Raw genomic sequence first — 13115 nt, forward strand, 5'->3', positions numbered from 1 at the left:
TTGTAATTTGTAATGTTTTGTTATAATCTTTGTTCATATTATAAAATTAGCATTGTATAATTGTTATATACTACTCACTTTCACTTATATGCGAACCTTTGAAAAGCTTATTTATTTTTTATTTTTTTTACATTTTTGAAGTACAACTATGTATTGACCAATTCAATATATATAGAACGAGTTTGTCAGAGATTAGGATGGTAACATGTTTTTTTTCTTTTGTCATTTACAGAAACCACCAAGAAATTTCTCAATTATGACTTTTATCAGAGAAAAATTTGTAATTTTCTTGTCCATTTGTTTTTATCAAAATTGGCAAGAAAGAACGAAGGGACAAAGATAGAAAAGGAAAGCAAAATTTACAGAAAGGATCCAGCCTGGACTTTGTCAGAGAGACAAAAAGCTGAAACATCCCAACCAAAAAAGATAAGCTAATAATATTATTCTCCACCTCACTCTTCATTATACCATCTTGGGACCTCATCACTCATAATGCTTACTCTTTTATCCATTTTTGTTTAATAATTAAAAGGATACGGCACAAATTCATACATCTTCTCATATCCAAAACCAGATCATGTAATACAGTTTCGTCCCAAACATTATCCGAACCGTTAAAAATTTTGCCGAATATCTTTACCAATTAAGCAATTAGCATTTTGTACTACTCTATTATCCATTTTCTTATGTTTTATTTTCTTTTTCCAATTAATTTATTATTTTGTAATATTATATCAATCAATAAACTTGATTTTCATATGATTGTTGGGTTTTATTTATAATATAGTGATTAGTTTTTCTTTTTAATAACTAAAAAGTTCTAGGCCGCAGTCCATATATTTTCTCAGGTCCGAAACCAAATCATGTACTCTCTCTGTTTCATTATAAGTGATGTTTTCAATTTCCTATGCAAAAATTTAATGTATTTAATATTTTTTGACCAATTATATTTTACATCATATTTTCTTATTGGTTGAATTCATATTAGTTAATGATGTTTTTATGGAAAACTGATAAGTTATATGTTTTATTGTTTAGTGTGCCAAAATTTTAAACATACTTATAATGAAACAAAGGGAATAATATAATTTCATCCCAAACATTATCCAAACCGGCGATCTTTAAACTTTTAACAAAGATTTTTACCAATTAAGCAATTAGCCAAAATTTGGGTTTTGGATGGATTGAAGTTGTAAATTTTGGTAATTATACAAAACAATAACAAAAAAAAAACTTAATTAGGATAATTTTAACATTTTAATGAATATTTGTTTTTTCTTCTTCTCAAATAAACAAATCTCGGGAAAAGAATAAAACAACAGATGGAATCCAAAAGAAAAAAACAAGTCAGATAATTTAATCCAACAAGCCCCAAATAGAAGAACTGTGGAAACGTAAAGAAGAAGAATGCTCTCTGGTTCGATATCAACAAAACCCTAGAAAATACCATCAAACCCTCAAGTTATATTTCAATGCTGAAGCATCATCATCACCAAAGCCATTACCACCACTGAAACACTCGTGAATCCAATGCTCCTAGTAGACGCTGATGAGATCTTCTGTGGCCTGAAAACAACAAACAAAAGAATCAAAATCAAGAACATAATACATTTATGTTGGAACTGTAAGCAAATGTGAGTTATTGAAAAGTTTTGTTTCTTACTTCTGTAGTTTTTGGAGAGCACCACAGTAAAGAACATTGGCAGGGTGCCCGAACTCGGTTTTGTTGTTTTCGTCTGGATTAACCACTCTAACGTAAGTTTCTTGTCCAAGATACCAAGAATCAAGATTCTCTGTTCTTAGATTCCAAGCTCCAGGGTTGTCCAAAGATATCAAGATCGCTGACCATGCCCCTGGATACACCTGACAAATTCACCCCAAAATACTCAATTAGTAAGATATCGAAGATCTCGATTTGCTTTGATTGTAATTTGGCTTTTACGTTTACCGCATTTTATGTAAGGGATTAAGTTTAATACCTGAATAGTCGAGCGGGCAATACCGTCCCATTTGTTGTAAGTTCCTCTACTGTTCTCCGTCCACTCTCCATAATCCATACTGCAAGCAAGCAAAAGCGTTTCAAGAAACAGTTATTTATAATGCCAAATCACCAAGATATCGATTAGAGATTCAATGTTTTAGTATTATGCTTAAGAAATGCAGAGACTTTGCAGTCAACTAACTCACCCGACCACAAAGAAAGCGTAGCCACTCATGTGATAACTTTGCATTTTAGTGTCGTTGTTTTGAAGAACGACTTCCATGAATCCACGGTAGGTACCATTGATGATCGAAGTCTCCATTTTAGGTGGTCCAGTTAAAGGTCTTTTAGGGAAATCAAGCTTGTACACTCCTTTAACTTTAAGCTTATCGGCTAGTCTAATAGGCGTAGACGGATTCTTAAACGATATGCCATTAAGAGTTGTTCTTCTCTTCCCATCAATCTTCACTGGTGGCATATTTCTCAGAACGTAGACATCAGTTACATTGATAGAACCGTACTTAAATGAGCCTTGTGGATTAGGACGTGCACCACTTGCTGATACATTCCATCTGCAACAACAAAGTTTGGTTTCAGCTTTTTAAAGATAAAAATTTAAAGTTGATGAAAGTCAACTACCAAGAACCAGAAAAAATACAAACCTGATGGATCTTGCTTGATTCATGGAGAAAGTCTTGTCAAATTCGTCTTGTGGTCCAGGTGGTAAGTGACCTTTAGCTTTTCCTTTTGAGTTAGTATAGTGTAAGATTCCAACTCCGGTGACTCTTCTCCATATGGTTTCATTGACAACCCGAGCACTCGCGACAATGTAGTAGTCAGCACTCGCGTTTTGATCCATTGTAACCAAGAAGGAATAAGTTTGCCCCACATGAATATCCAAGCTAGTGTAGTTTTGTTGAACTGTGTATGATCCTTCAGATTCCGCAAGAACTAAGTTGTGACCTTGAATCCTAAAGTTCAAACTCGTCGAGATTCCCACATTTGACACTCGAAGTCTATAGGTTTTTCCTGTTATTGTCACAAAGAGAATATAAGAAAACAAAAAACAGACTCTTGGATATATAAGAAAAAGCTAACAATACTCACCAGGATGAACTGTAATTGTTTCAAAGTCAATCCCATCAGCAACAAGAGTATCATTGTATCGGTAAGGTCCTTTTCCGTTAATCAGAACCCCATCAGGCATTCCAAGATCTTTACCATCATCTAAAGCCTTCCTCAAAGCCTACATATTCAACACAGTCTTACAAAATGCTGGAAACAAACTTTTAAAATGTGAAATGCTTGACGAGAAGGCGAAAACTACTAACCGTGTGGTTCCTTGTGTACCAATCACCAATCGCAATGGTAATATCGCCATCTGGAGTCGAGAAAGGGACTGGAATAACCGATCTAGGATTGACAACAAAGGAGCCAAAACCACCAGAAGCTCTTTGGAAATGGAGAGAAGGGAAGTAGAAGAAACTCCCAATCTGATCCTTAACTTGAAACTCATAAGTCCAATTCCACTTTGGAGGAATTGGACAATTGGTTCCTAAGACTCCATCTTGCCATGAAACACGTCTCTGTTGGATTCCAGTCCTGTAAAAACAATCAAAACACATTCTCATTAAAGCTTTCTCCTTTCTTCTTCTTCTCCACAATGTAAAGTCTCTTAAAACTTAAAAGACAAATTTTTTTGTGTGGTTTCATTCTTACCAATGAAGTAGAAGTCCCTCATCCAACTTGTTTCTCACATTGACAACCAAATTCTCATTGGTCGTAACATTGATTGTAGGACCAGGAAACTTTCCATTAATAGCAATGACCTTGAAACAGAATTAAAAGAGAAGTTATTAGAACCCTAATTGTGTGTGTTTAGCATTAGATCTACTGTTCACTTTTTTCCCTAGAGTTGGATCTGGAGTTAAAAAGACTGAACCTTTCCTTACTCTAAAGGCATATAAAACCATTCATTCAAGTGGAAGTTAAGTAAACTTTGGATAAATCTAGAACAAAACCCTTTTTACATTGTCTATGGAGATTAAAAGTAATGATGAAACTGAAGCAAAGAAACAAAAAAAGATTGAAACTTTTTGAGAAAAATCTGGAATTCAAAATCACCCAAATACAAAAGATAGAAACTTTATCAAGAATCAATTGCTAAAACTCTTTACCATTAGTAGTAACCTAAAAAGTTAGATCTTTAGCTCACTGGAACAACAGTAATGGTTTTTTTTCAAGAATGTGGAACAAAACCCAAAAAGCTACAAACTTTGGTTAAACCCCAACTTCGAAATCTGAAACCCTCAAATCCTAAATCCAAAGAAACAGTAACAGAGACTTAAAGATCTAGAATTAGAAAGGAACCTGTTGAGGAACACCAAGTGGAGAAGCAGTAATGTAGGAGACTTCGAAGTTATAGAAAGAATAAGGATCTGCAGCGAAGCAGAGACTTATCACGTTCATGAAGAACAGAAGAAGCAGGATCTTGAACAAATCCATGGTTTTTTTTCTTTGTTCTCCGCAAGTTCTTTGCTTTTTGGTTTGATTGAGAAGCAATGAAACAATGTGTTTGGTTTGGTTAAAAAGATTTGTTTAAATCTCTGTGTTTGTGAATTTACATTATCAGATTGGGGGAAAAAGGAAGTGAGAAGTGGGAGAAACTAGAAGCTATAAAGGAAAGAGAACAGAGAGAGAGAGAGGAGCCACAGAGATAGAGACAGTAGAGAACGGCTATAATTTTTTTTAGGTTGCTGCTTAATTAATTTTATTTATTTTTATTATATTTTGACTATTATTTTACCAGAAAAAAAGCCGCACAACGCGCCTGTAAATTTGCCTAAATTCCAAGAAAAAAATAAAGTATATTATTTGACAAAAAAAATAAAGTATATTAATTTCTTAGAAATAATGGTTAGTTAAGTTTTAAGAAATGTTTATGTTAAAGTAGGGGTTAAAGAATAAAGTAGGGGTTTAAGAAATTGTTTTTATTCTATCGAGTAATATTGTTACTTATAAAATTTACAATCACGATAAACCAGATTTTATGGAAGATTTCTCGACAAAATTTTTTTTTGGTAATACACAAATTATAAATATTCATTCATTGAATTGTAAGCGCATAAAACTATGACTAACAACTTTGTTTGTAGTTTCTATAAATTAATGTAAAATTTTGTTTTTAGTAGAATTGTAAATTTGTAATTTCCTATAGATCGATGAGAAACATTGAAAGTTGAAAAAAAAACATTGAAAGTTGAATATTTCACCACTAGAGAATTCCCAACTTTTAACATCTTTTTATTTAGTTAGATAAATGAGTTTTTGGCAAATTAAAATGTTATGTAAGAATTATTACGTTTGATCAAATTATATGTTCGAACTCGAGAATGTGTAATTTCATGTTTGATTATAGAAAAAGCCGTGTTATTGTCTAAATTGTTAATCGTAAATTAATAAGTAAACACACACAATGTAGTTATAGTTATGTGTCTTTAACTAAACTAACATGATGCTGATATGAATATGTTTCATATCATTTGTTTAAATTATCAAACTATAATATTTTTTAAAAATATATAAAAAGTAATTATTTATTAATTAAAGGAAAAGAAATATTAGTAAAGTGCATATATACCCTAAACCAAATGATTAAATTTGTTAAGACAATCATTTATTTACTTTAGCATCTTTTTTTGTGTGTAATGTATTTAATTAAAAGCTTGCTTGTGTTAAGCATCTTATATTCGAATAACATTCTTCATTACTTTTCTTTAAATAGTACTAAATTACTGAAAATTATAGATACCTTATCCTTCATTACAGAAATATAATCTTCTCTTTGTCGGTGTGACCATAAAAATTTATGAAAATTTAAAGAAACAAAATAAGTTTTCACACACTTGACAAAAAGAAGAAAAATAAAACATAGCCAACGGATATATAATGATAATAGTATACTCACTGCATGACAGCAAGAAAAGAATGGCTCCCATATGGTTTGACAATTTTTTTATATTTTCCACCGAAAAAAATAATTTTCTCTAATTTATATCAGAATGAGCTGTGAATATTTTCTTATTATATATAAATATTCCAACGCGTTTTTTTTTTTGTGATTGATGATTGCAAATTTATACACTGATTGTGGAAAAATTATTGTTAAGAAATAATGATGCATTTTTGTAATGATTTATATAATTAGAAGTTTTTGATTTAGTAAATTTGTCGGTTTAGGGAAGTGCATGATGTACGCAATAATCACATGCTGGCTCCTCGCGTGCTTGTGCTAAGTACTAAATAACTTTACAGTTACATTACTGTATTAAGTTAGTACTTAATCGTATTTGATTAATGTTTTAGATTTTGATTAATTTGACTGTTTTGATTTGACCAAAAAAGTGAATAATCTGAGAAGAGAAAAGAGATAAGATTTTATAATTTATATTATGGATGAGAGGTGCAACGCAACGGTGGGCTACTCAGGATGAGCCACGTGAACAGCTGCCAGACAAAATACGAAAGAGATCCTTCTTATTTATTTTTGACCTTTGTTTTTTTGTATTTTTTTCAGAAAACCAAATTGTACGTTTTAGGTTTTGATTTTTTTTTTTTGGCCTTTTAGAGATATATAAAAATTCCATGTTGTTAACGAAAGAAAATATAAAGATTCCAGGTTATGTTCAAAATAAAAACAAATGATGATTCACATGGATGTATTTTTTATGACATTTGTATAGGATCCACATTTTTTGTTTGTTTTTGGCATTCATTTTAGAAGAAAACATATAATGGTAACATTCTTTTAAGTAAAATAGTTGATATGTTTCTTGATATAAAGAAATTGCTAATCATTAGAATATAAATATTTTTTGTTTGAATGTAAGGTTTATGAGTCTGACAACCATTTTGAATAGGATACATGTTTTGATTTTAGTTTAAAACCTTGTTATATATGTAGTATTATTGCATATAGAGATTAGTTTTATATATTCGTCTTACATGTTTGGGAGCTTATCTTTTTGAAAAATATATTCTCAAACTACTTTTTAATGTGTAATAACTTTGAGTAAACGAGAGCTAGTCATAGTCACAATTCAGTTATAGATTATTGCAAAAGAGTGTCGGTTTATTTCGAACCCGAATTATATAGTTCGTTCGATATAAAACCTAGTGATCGAGTAGATGCAAAATTTACATATTTCGAACGTATATTTCAATTTGCCCCCCCAAAAAAAAAAGAAGAGAATTTATATTTCAATATTTAATGATTAATGGATTCAAGTTCAAAATTACTTTAAAAAAAAAAACAATTAGCGTAGAGTTAATATTTAGCAGTTGTAATAAAAAAACTAGTAATAAATCTGCCAACTATTTTGAACATGTGTAAAGTAAATTACCTAACAGCTAACTTTTGCTAACATTGTGTGTGGTTGTTGAAATTATTCATCCCAACGAATTTTACTTAATTTAATACTAAATACATTAAAAAAAAAAAAAATACTAGAGCAACGGCTACTTCATTTTGTTGTTTGTGGCTTTGTGCAGGTTCTTTCATCGATCCAAGAATCATATTTGGAAGCATCTTCCAGTTTTACAATAAGCATACAATTGCAAAGTTATGTAATTTGCTGCAGTAACATGAACACATTATTAACCTAGAAATAGAATAGAACATTGCCATATTATGTAACTCCGATCTCAGTTTCATTTGCTGTCTAAATCTTTTTCAATCTGCCAGATAATAATTTTGCCAAAGTGTGTATATATAACAACAGATTATGCTTTAGATAAACGTATAAATGGATCAAGTTGACAAGTGGGTGTGGACAGACGTGGTCCAGTATGAATCATCATGGTTTTATCTTTTGATTTTCTTGAAAATGATTCAAGACATAACTTTTAACGAAACCCAATATCTTTTCTAATTCGTTTAGGTCCAGTCCATTGCAATACTTTGTTCTGGTTTGGGAACTTGGGCCTGGTCAGGTTTCAATAAAGAATGAAATATATTTTGAATATTTTGTAGAAACTGTTTGATAGAATAGTTTCTTTATTCTGGTTCCCTTTTATAGGGTTTAGATTCCGGAGAATTTCTTTGTTCTTCCGGCAATGTTTCGGAGACTTTCCGTTATCCGTCGGGTTAAGTGTCTTTTTTTTGAGCTTTTGTTTGTTATCCGCTAATGGTTTCAAAGCAAGTTCTAATAAAAATTTAAGTTGACAAAAAAAAGAAAAGAATAGTTTATTTATTCATAAGGAAAATATTTAAACTTTCTCTCTCATTTAATTTGCTTGATAAAATTATTATTTTACTTAATAAAATAAATACTGTAGTTGAGCTTATATCACTTCCCTTATATTGCTTTCTTTACGATCTCTTTTTACATATAACTTTAAAACTTGATTTCCACTAGATAAATGGAAAATCATAAATGAAGCTGTGACTAAAACTGGTAGAGATGAAAATTTAAACAAACAAAAAAAAGTACATAAGCATTCAATCAGAATCCCACTATATATTAATCAAATCCAATAGAGTTCTTCTCTAACTTTGCCCATTTCACCAAAGTCTTTAAAAACTTCTTTACCTGAAAAACAAGTTAATACAAATCAAACATAAATATAACAAATATATTTTATAATATAAAAAAAAACATATTGCTGAACAAACATACCAAATCGTGTGAATATACATATGACTTATAGACGATAAACAAATGTTAATTACCTCAAGAAATTATAAACAAATTTAAGACTATTTCAAGAAATTATTAATGTTATAATTACCTCAGATGGATCTCTAAGGGAGTAAAACGCATTGCTCTCTTTGGGTATAGACGATACTAAGATACCAAAACCTCGGTTCCTATCTCTCAGTACCTTCTTGTTTTGATTAGACAAATCACAATTAAGAGGTAATAATCGTTAAATATAACTAATGAAATTAACATCAGCTATATGATATTACCTTGAAGGCATCTTCATCTGTTGTATCATCACCAATGTAGATAGGCAGCAAATCATCTTTGTTGCTTAATCCTAAACAGGTTTTAAAACAATTAATCACTGACTTGAGTTTTAGTTTTTTTTTATAGTTTTTTTTGGGTGTTTTTGCTACTAGTTTACATTATAGTGTACATACCCAGAGATTCTAATAAAAACTCGACTGCTCTCCCTTTGTTCCAATCTATCACAGGACGAACCTCTAAAACCTATAACAATCAAAAATAAATTGTTGTTGTAAGATTAATTTATTAACTGTAAAAAAAAGTAATGAGAATTATAAAAGTATCTCTAAAGCTAATCACACCTTCCTCCCATGAGTTAGACGCAAACGAGGGTATTGTTTCAAGTGGTCATGTACACGTTGAGCAATTACTGGCCAATCCTAAATATTACACAAACATCTTAATTAGTATCAAATTCATTAAAATCCAAAGCCAAAGATTTTGTGGTTTGTTAATTACCTTTTCGTCAACGTTACGGTAATGTACACATCCACAAAACTTGTGGTTTTCTACTTTTGCACCTTTGATGTCTTTCATTTTCTCAACAAGGGTTCTAAAAACCTCGTCGATCACCGGTATGAACTCTCTAGCTGGCTGAAACAGATTCACTTCCTTTCCCTAATAACAAAATGTGTTAATGTTTCCTCATTTAGCAAAAAAACAAAAACAATGTCTATGGTCCAAGAGGCATGAATTTTCACCTGTTGGTCAGTCGATTTGAAACAGTTTGGATCATTAGAAGAAGTCATTATGTCCATTCCATGACTACCCGCGTAATAGAGTTCTGTTAATCCTACCAGTTGATAAACCTGTAATAGCAACCATATATATATATATCAATGGTGAGTTCATAAATACAAGAGATGGTTTTACGGTTTAGGATTATACCTTGTCGCGGCTTCTACCGCTAATTATCGCGGTTGGGAAGTAACTCGCGACATCTTTAACCGCAGAACGCATCTGAAAGAGCACAATACAGTCATCTTTTGAGCATTAGTGTATACAAAGAGAAAAGAAAAAAACAGAACAGAGTAAAGTAATTATCAAAAGGGTCTTTTAATTACTGCATCAGACATGATGGCACGGTCAGGATCATCGACAATAGGAGAAAGAGTTCCATCATAGTCCAAAAACACAGCAATCTTCTTCTTCTTTGCTTGAGCTGCGATATGCCCAAACGAGCTAATCGCAGAAGGATATTTCACCTGTTTACACAATTCAATAACAAATATATTTGGTGAGATTAAGAAAACACCTACGTACTAGGATAGACAACGCTAGTATTTTACCATCCAAGCACGTTGAGCAAAATCGTCTTCCGGAGCAACTTCGACATTGAAATCTTTAACGAGCTTCTTACGCGGTGGAGAAGACGAAATCATTGCATCTAACCAACCGTTAGATCTAACATCATCGAGCTTCGCGGGTTTCTTCCATTGAGTCATCATCAGTCTACAAGAAGGTGTCAACTTAGATGATGCTGATGATGATGATACGTCGAGTCTTGATTTGTCAACCGATGGTGAAGCTTGATCTTTGAGAACAGAGGATGATGTATGGTTTTTTGAGTTTAACTCCATTAACCAAAACGTTTAACAATGCTTCAATGCAAGAAGAAGAACTATGTTTTTTTTTTCTCTCTTTCTTTAACTTCAATAACACTTTATCCAACTCTTTTGTCTATAAAAAACCATCTCTTCATTGTTTTCTGGTCACTGCTTGTTGGTGAAAGCTCCATTAAACAAAACTGGCCAAGTACCTTACGATCATCACCATCTCCAATTGTTCATCATATACTTAAAAATATTCAATTAGAGAGTAGCCTGCACACAACATATCAACAAAGTCATTAAAGTAAGTTTTATGTCTCGAAAATTTCTTGAAGTTTAATTTTGTCGTAACCTTGATGTTACTATCAGTTTTTTTTTTCTGTATGTTAATAAAGAAAAAAAAAAGTGATTGTGACAAGTACCGGAAATTTCAACATCTTTTAACCCAAAATTATAAAAAAAAGGTTAGGTCTACTAATATTAAAAGAGAACACCGACAAACTTCTAAAAACATCACTCGAGAAAATTTGACAAATCACACGTATTTAAATATATCTTAAAATATAAAGTACAAGACATTTTAACGTCAAAATCAGTCTCCATATTTATAACACTTGGAAAATTATTTTTATTTTTTCCGAAGCTAAACTTAAAATAAAAACAATGAACTCGTCTAATACAGATTAAAGCAAAAAAAATATAAGCTAGATCTGTTTTTTTAATGTTAGCGTTAAAATTTCGTTGTTTTATAATTTACGAAAAAATGTTTAAAGGCGCAGAATTCTAGGTGTACGGACAAATCTGCGTGTGGTTTTAGTATTTTCTAAGTACAATGAATCTGTTTTTAAACTGTGTTTTGCAGTAGAAGAATCTAAAATATTGTAATGTACGAGGAAACAGAAACAGATCTATAAAAATGCAGAGTACGAGAACAACAACAATAATATAAATACAAAACTGAGGTTGTATCTCAAAATAATTAATAATCAAAAACTGAGAAAATTAAAATTAAAAATAATTCGAACCTGATTCAAACGAGCTATAAGGAAAGGAGGAAACTAAAAAAAAATCTTCACGTACAAAGATGAAGATTTTTTTTTTTAATTCCTTTGATAATTTTAGATTCTTTCAAAGGAAAGTTGTAAAACTCTATATAAAATAATTTGTGGAGAAATGAGATTTTTGGGAAATGTAAGAGGAAGAGGAAGAGGAGAAGAACATTGCGGAGAGGGTTTCTCGTATTTATAGACTCTTCTTTTTGGGGTTTTTTGGTTTTTTGGCTTATTAAACTCAATTTTTGTTTTACAAAAACCATCCATGTTGGCTTTATTTACCAAATGTACCAATTATTTTTTTTTCTTAATGGAATTTCACGTTCATGGTTTTATTTTATTTTTAAAATAAAGTAATTAAGCAGTTTATGAGTTTGTCAATAGTTTTATTTTAGAGAAAACTTTAGTATTTAGCAATTATTTTATTTCATGAAAACGATTTTGGTTCGGTTGTTGCCATGTTGGTTAGGATAACATTATCAAGGATATATAAGATATTTTTCTATGTAACTCTTAGCTTTAAGATATTTTTGATAATGTTGGTTTTAGAGTTGAACTTCATATACTACAAGTAATGGCATGTTGCTAATTTATTTTTATTTTAATCTCTTTAGGGTCATCTATATGTTAAAATTTATCTTAAGATAAGATTACATGATTTTGTCTTGGGCATTTCACAAATGAAGCTTTTTTTTTTTAACAGCATGAATCAACTTAGCTGATCTATTATTTTATCAAAACAATATGTATATTGTATAAACAAAAGTCAATTATATTTTTAATGCAGTGTGATAATTTTTTTTGCGTCTTTATAGAGAATCAATTTATGTTGATTTCTTGTAGTATAACAATCAGCCTTTGTTTTCTTAATTTCTTTCTATGAAAGTTAGGATAAGAAGTGTTCTGACGGCTGATTTATGGTGACTATACAATTAATTCATAATGAACTAATTTGAATTTCCAAATCTTTAAGAAGTTGTTGTAACATGAGAAGTTCACATGTATGTACTACGAGTTAAATTTTTATATTCAATCTAGTTACTAGCAATATGTTGTTTATTTAATTTTAATAAATCAAAAATGTGTACCAAGATAGACACAATAATCACTAATAATTTAGAATAAGACAAGTGTTTTAATCCACATCAGCAAAAGCTTTAATACATAATTTTGTATAATCATCATTGAAAATACTACGACCTTGATTATTTTTGAGATACCGTAAAACATGTTGAGCCGTATGATAGTGTTCATTTGTTGCACATGATAAGAACTAACTCAAACTATTTACAATTCATGTAATATCAAATCGAGTGTATTTTAATATTTTGATTTTTTCTTTTTTTTGATTTAATACTATAGGAAATTTTGATTTAGTACTTCAATTATTTTAATATTTTGGTTTTTTTTTTATGTAGTATTATTCAGTTATTCACACACACATATTAATATATTCTTTATAAAAAATCGTATTCTTTGAAACGATGAGAGTTTTATACATTTTGTAAAATACGTAAATGGT

General features: G+C 30.5%; 2 protein-coding genes across 3 annotated transcripts; both read right to left on the reverse strand.

Annotated features, from left to right (window-relative positions):
* Nucleotides 1-1297: 1297 nt before the first annotated feature.
* On the reverse strand, nt 1298-4693 carry LOC17881590 (monocopper oxidase-like protein SKU5). Its single transcript, XM_006287286.2, has 9 exons — nt 4352-4693; nt 3701-3810; nt 3313-3583; nt 3089-3227; nt 2644-3010; nt 2188-2553; nt 1980-2058; nt 1664-1863; nt 1298-1566 (listed from the first exon to the last, which is right to left on the reverse strand). Exons 1-9 carry the CDS (start codon nt 4484-4486, stop codon nt 1470-1472), a joined length of 1764 nt encoding a protein of 587 aa, XP_006287348.1. The 5' UTR covers nt 4487-4693; the 3' UTR covers nt 1298-1469.
* Nucleotides 4694-8317: 3624 nt separating this feature from the next.
* LOC17884555 (probable trehalose-phosphate phosphatase F) lies at nt 8318-11599 on the reverse strand. 2 transcript variants are annotated; one of them, XM_006286584.2, is made up of 11 exons: nt 11567-11599; nt 10281-10814; nt 10056-10196; nt 9880-9951; nt 9693-9800; nt 9451-9609; nt 9294-9371; nt 9126-9195; nt 8952-9022; nt 8771-8863; nt 8318-8571 (listed from the first exon to the last, which is right to left on the reverse strand). In XM_006286584.2, the coding sequence occupies exons 2-11, from the start codon at nt 10569-10571 to the stop codon at nt 8503-8505; spliced, it is 1152 nt and encodes a 383-aa protein (XP_006286646.1). In that variant the 5' UTR covers nt 10572-10814; nt 11567-11599; the 3' UTR covers nt 8318-8502. The 2 variants fall into 2 exon arrangements, with proteins under 2 accessions (XP_006286646.1, XP_023636766.1); XM_023780998.1 differs by having other exon boundaries at nt 8771-8866.
* Between the last annotated feature and the right edge of the window lie 1516 nt (nt 11600-13115).

Source organism: Capsella rubella, unplaced genomic scaffold (genome assembly GCF_000375325.1).
Source record: "Capsella rubella cultivar Monte Gargano unplaced genomic scaffold, Caprub1_0 scaffold_6, whole genome shotgun sequence".
NCBI classification, from domain to species: domain Eukaryota; kingdom Viridiplantae; phylum Streptophyta; class Magnoliopsida; order Brassicales; family Brassicaceae; genus Capsella; species Capsella rubella.

What these genes read in the sequence shown, in the direction of transcription:
- LOC17881590 (XM_006287286.2), bottom strand. Translation starts at nt 4,486, where the DNA reads ATGGATTTGTTCAAGATCCTGCTTCTTCTGTTCTTCATGAACGTGATA. An exon ending in CACTTGGTGTTCCTCAACAG is followed by an intron (nt 3,811 to 4,351) that starts GTTCCTTTCTAA and finishes TTCTGTTTCAAG; the next exon opens with GTCATTGCTATTAATGGAAA. An exon ending in AATCAAGCAAGATCCATCAG is followed by an intron (nt 2,554 to 2,643) that starts GTTTGTATTTTT and finishes TTGTTGTTGCAG; the next exon opens with ATGGAATGTATCAGCAAGTG.
- LOC17884555 (XM_023780998.1), bottom strand. Translation starts at nt 10,571, where the DNA reads ATGGAGTTAAACTCAAAAAACCATACATCATCCTCTGTTCTCAAAGAT. An exon ending in GTTTTTATTAGAATCTCTGG is followed by an intron (nt 9,023 to 9,125) that starts GTATGTACACTA and finishes AAACCTGTTTAG; the next exon opens with GATTAAGCAACAAAGATGAT. An exon ending in CAGATGAAGATGCCTTCAAG is followed by an intron (nt 8,867 to 8,951) that starts GTAATATCATAT and finishes AATCAAAACAAG; the next exon opens with AAGGTACTGAGAGATAGGAA.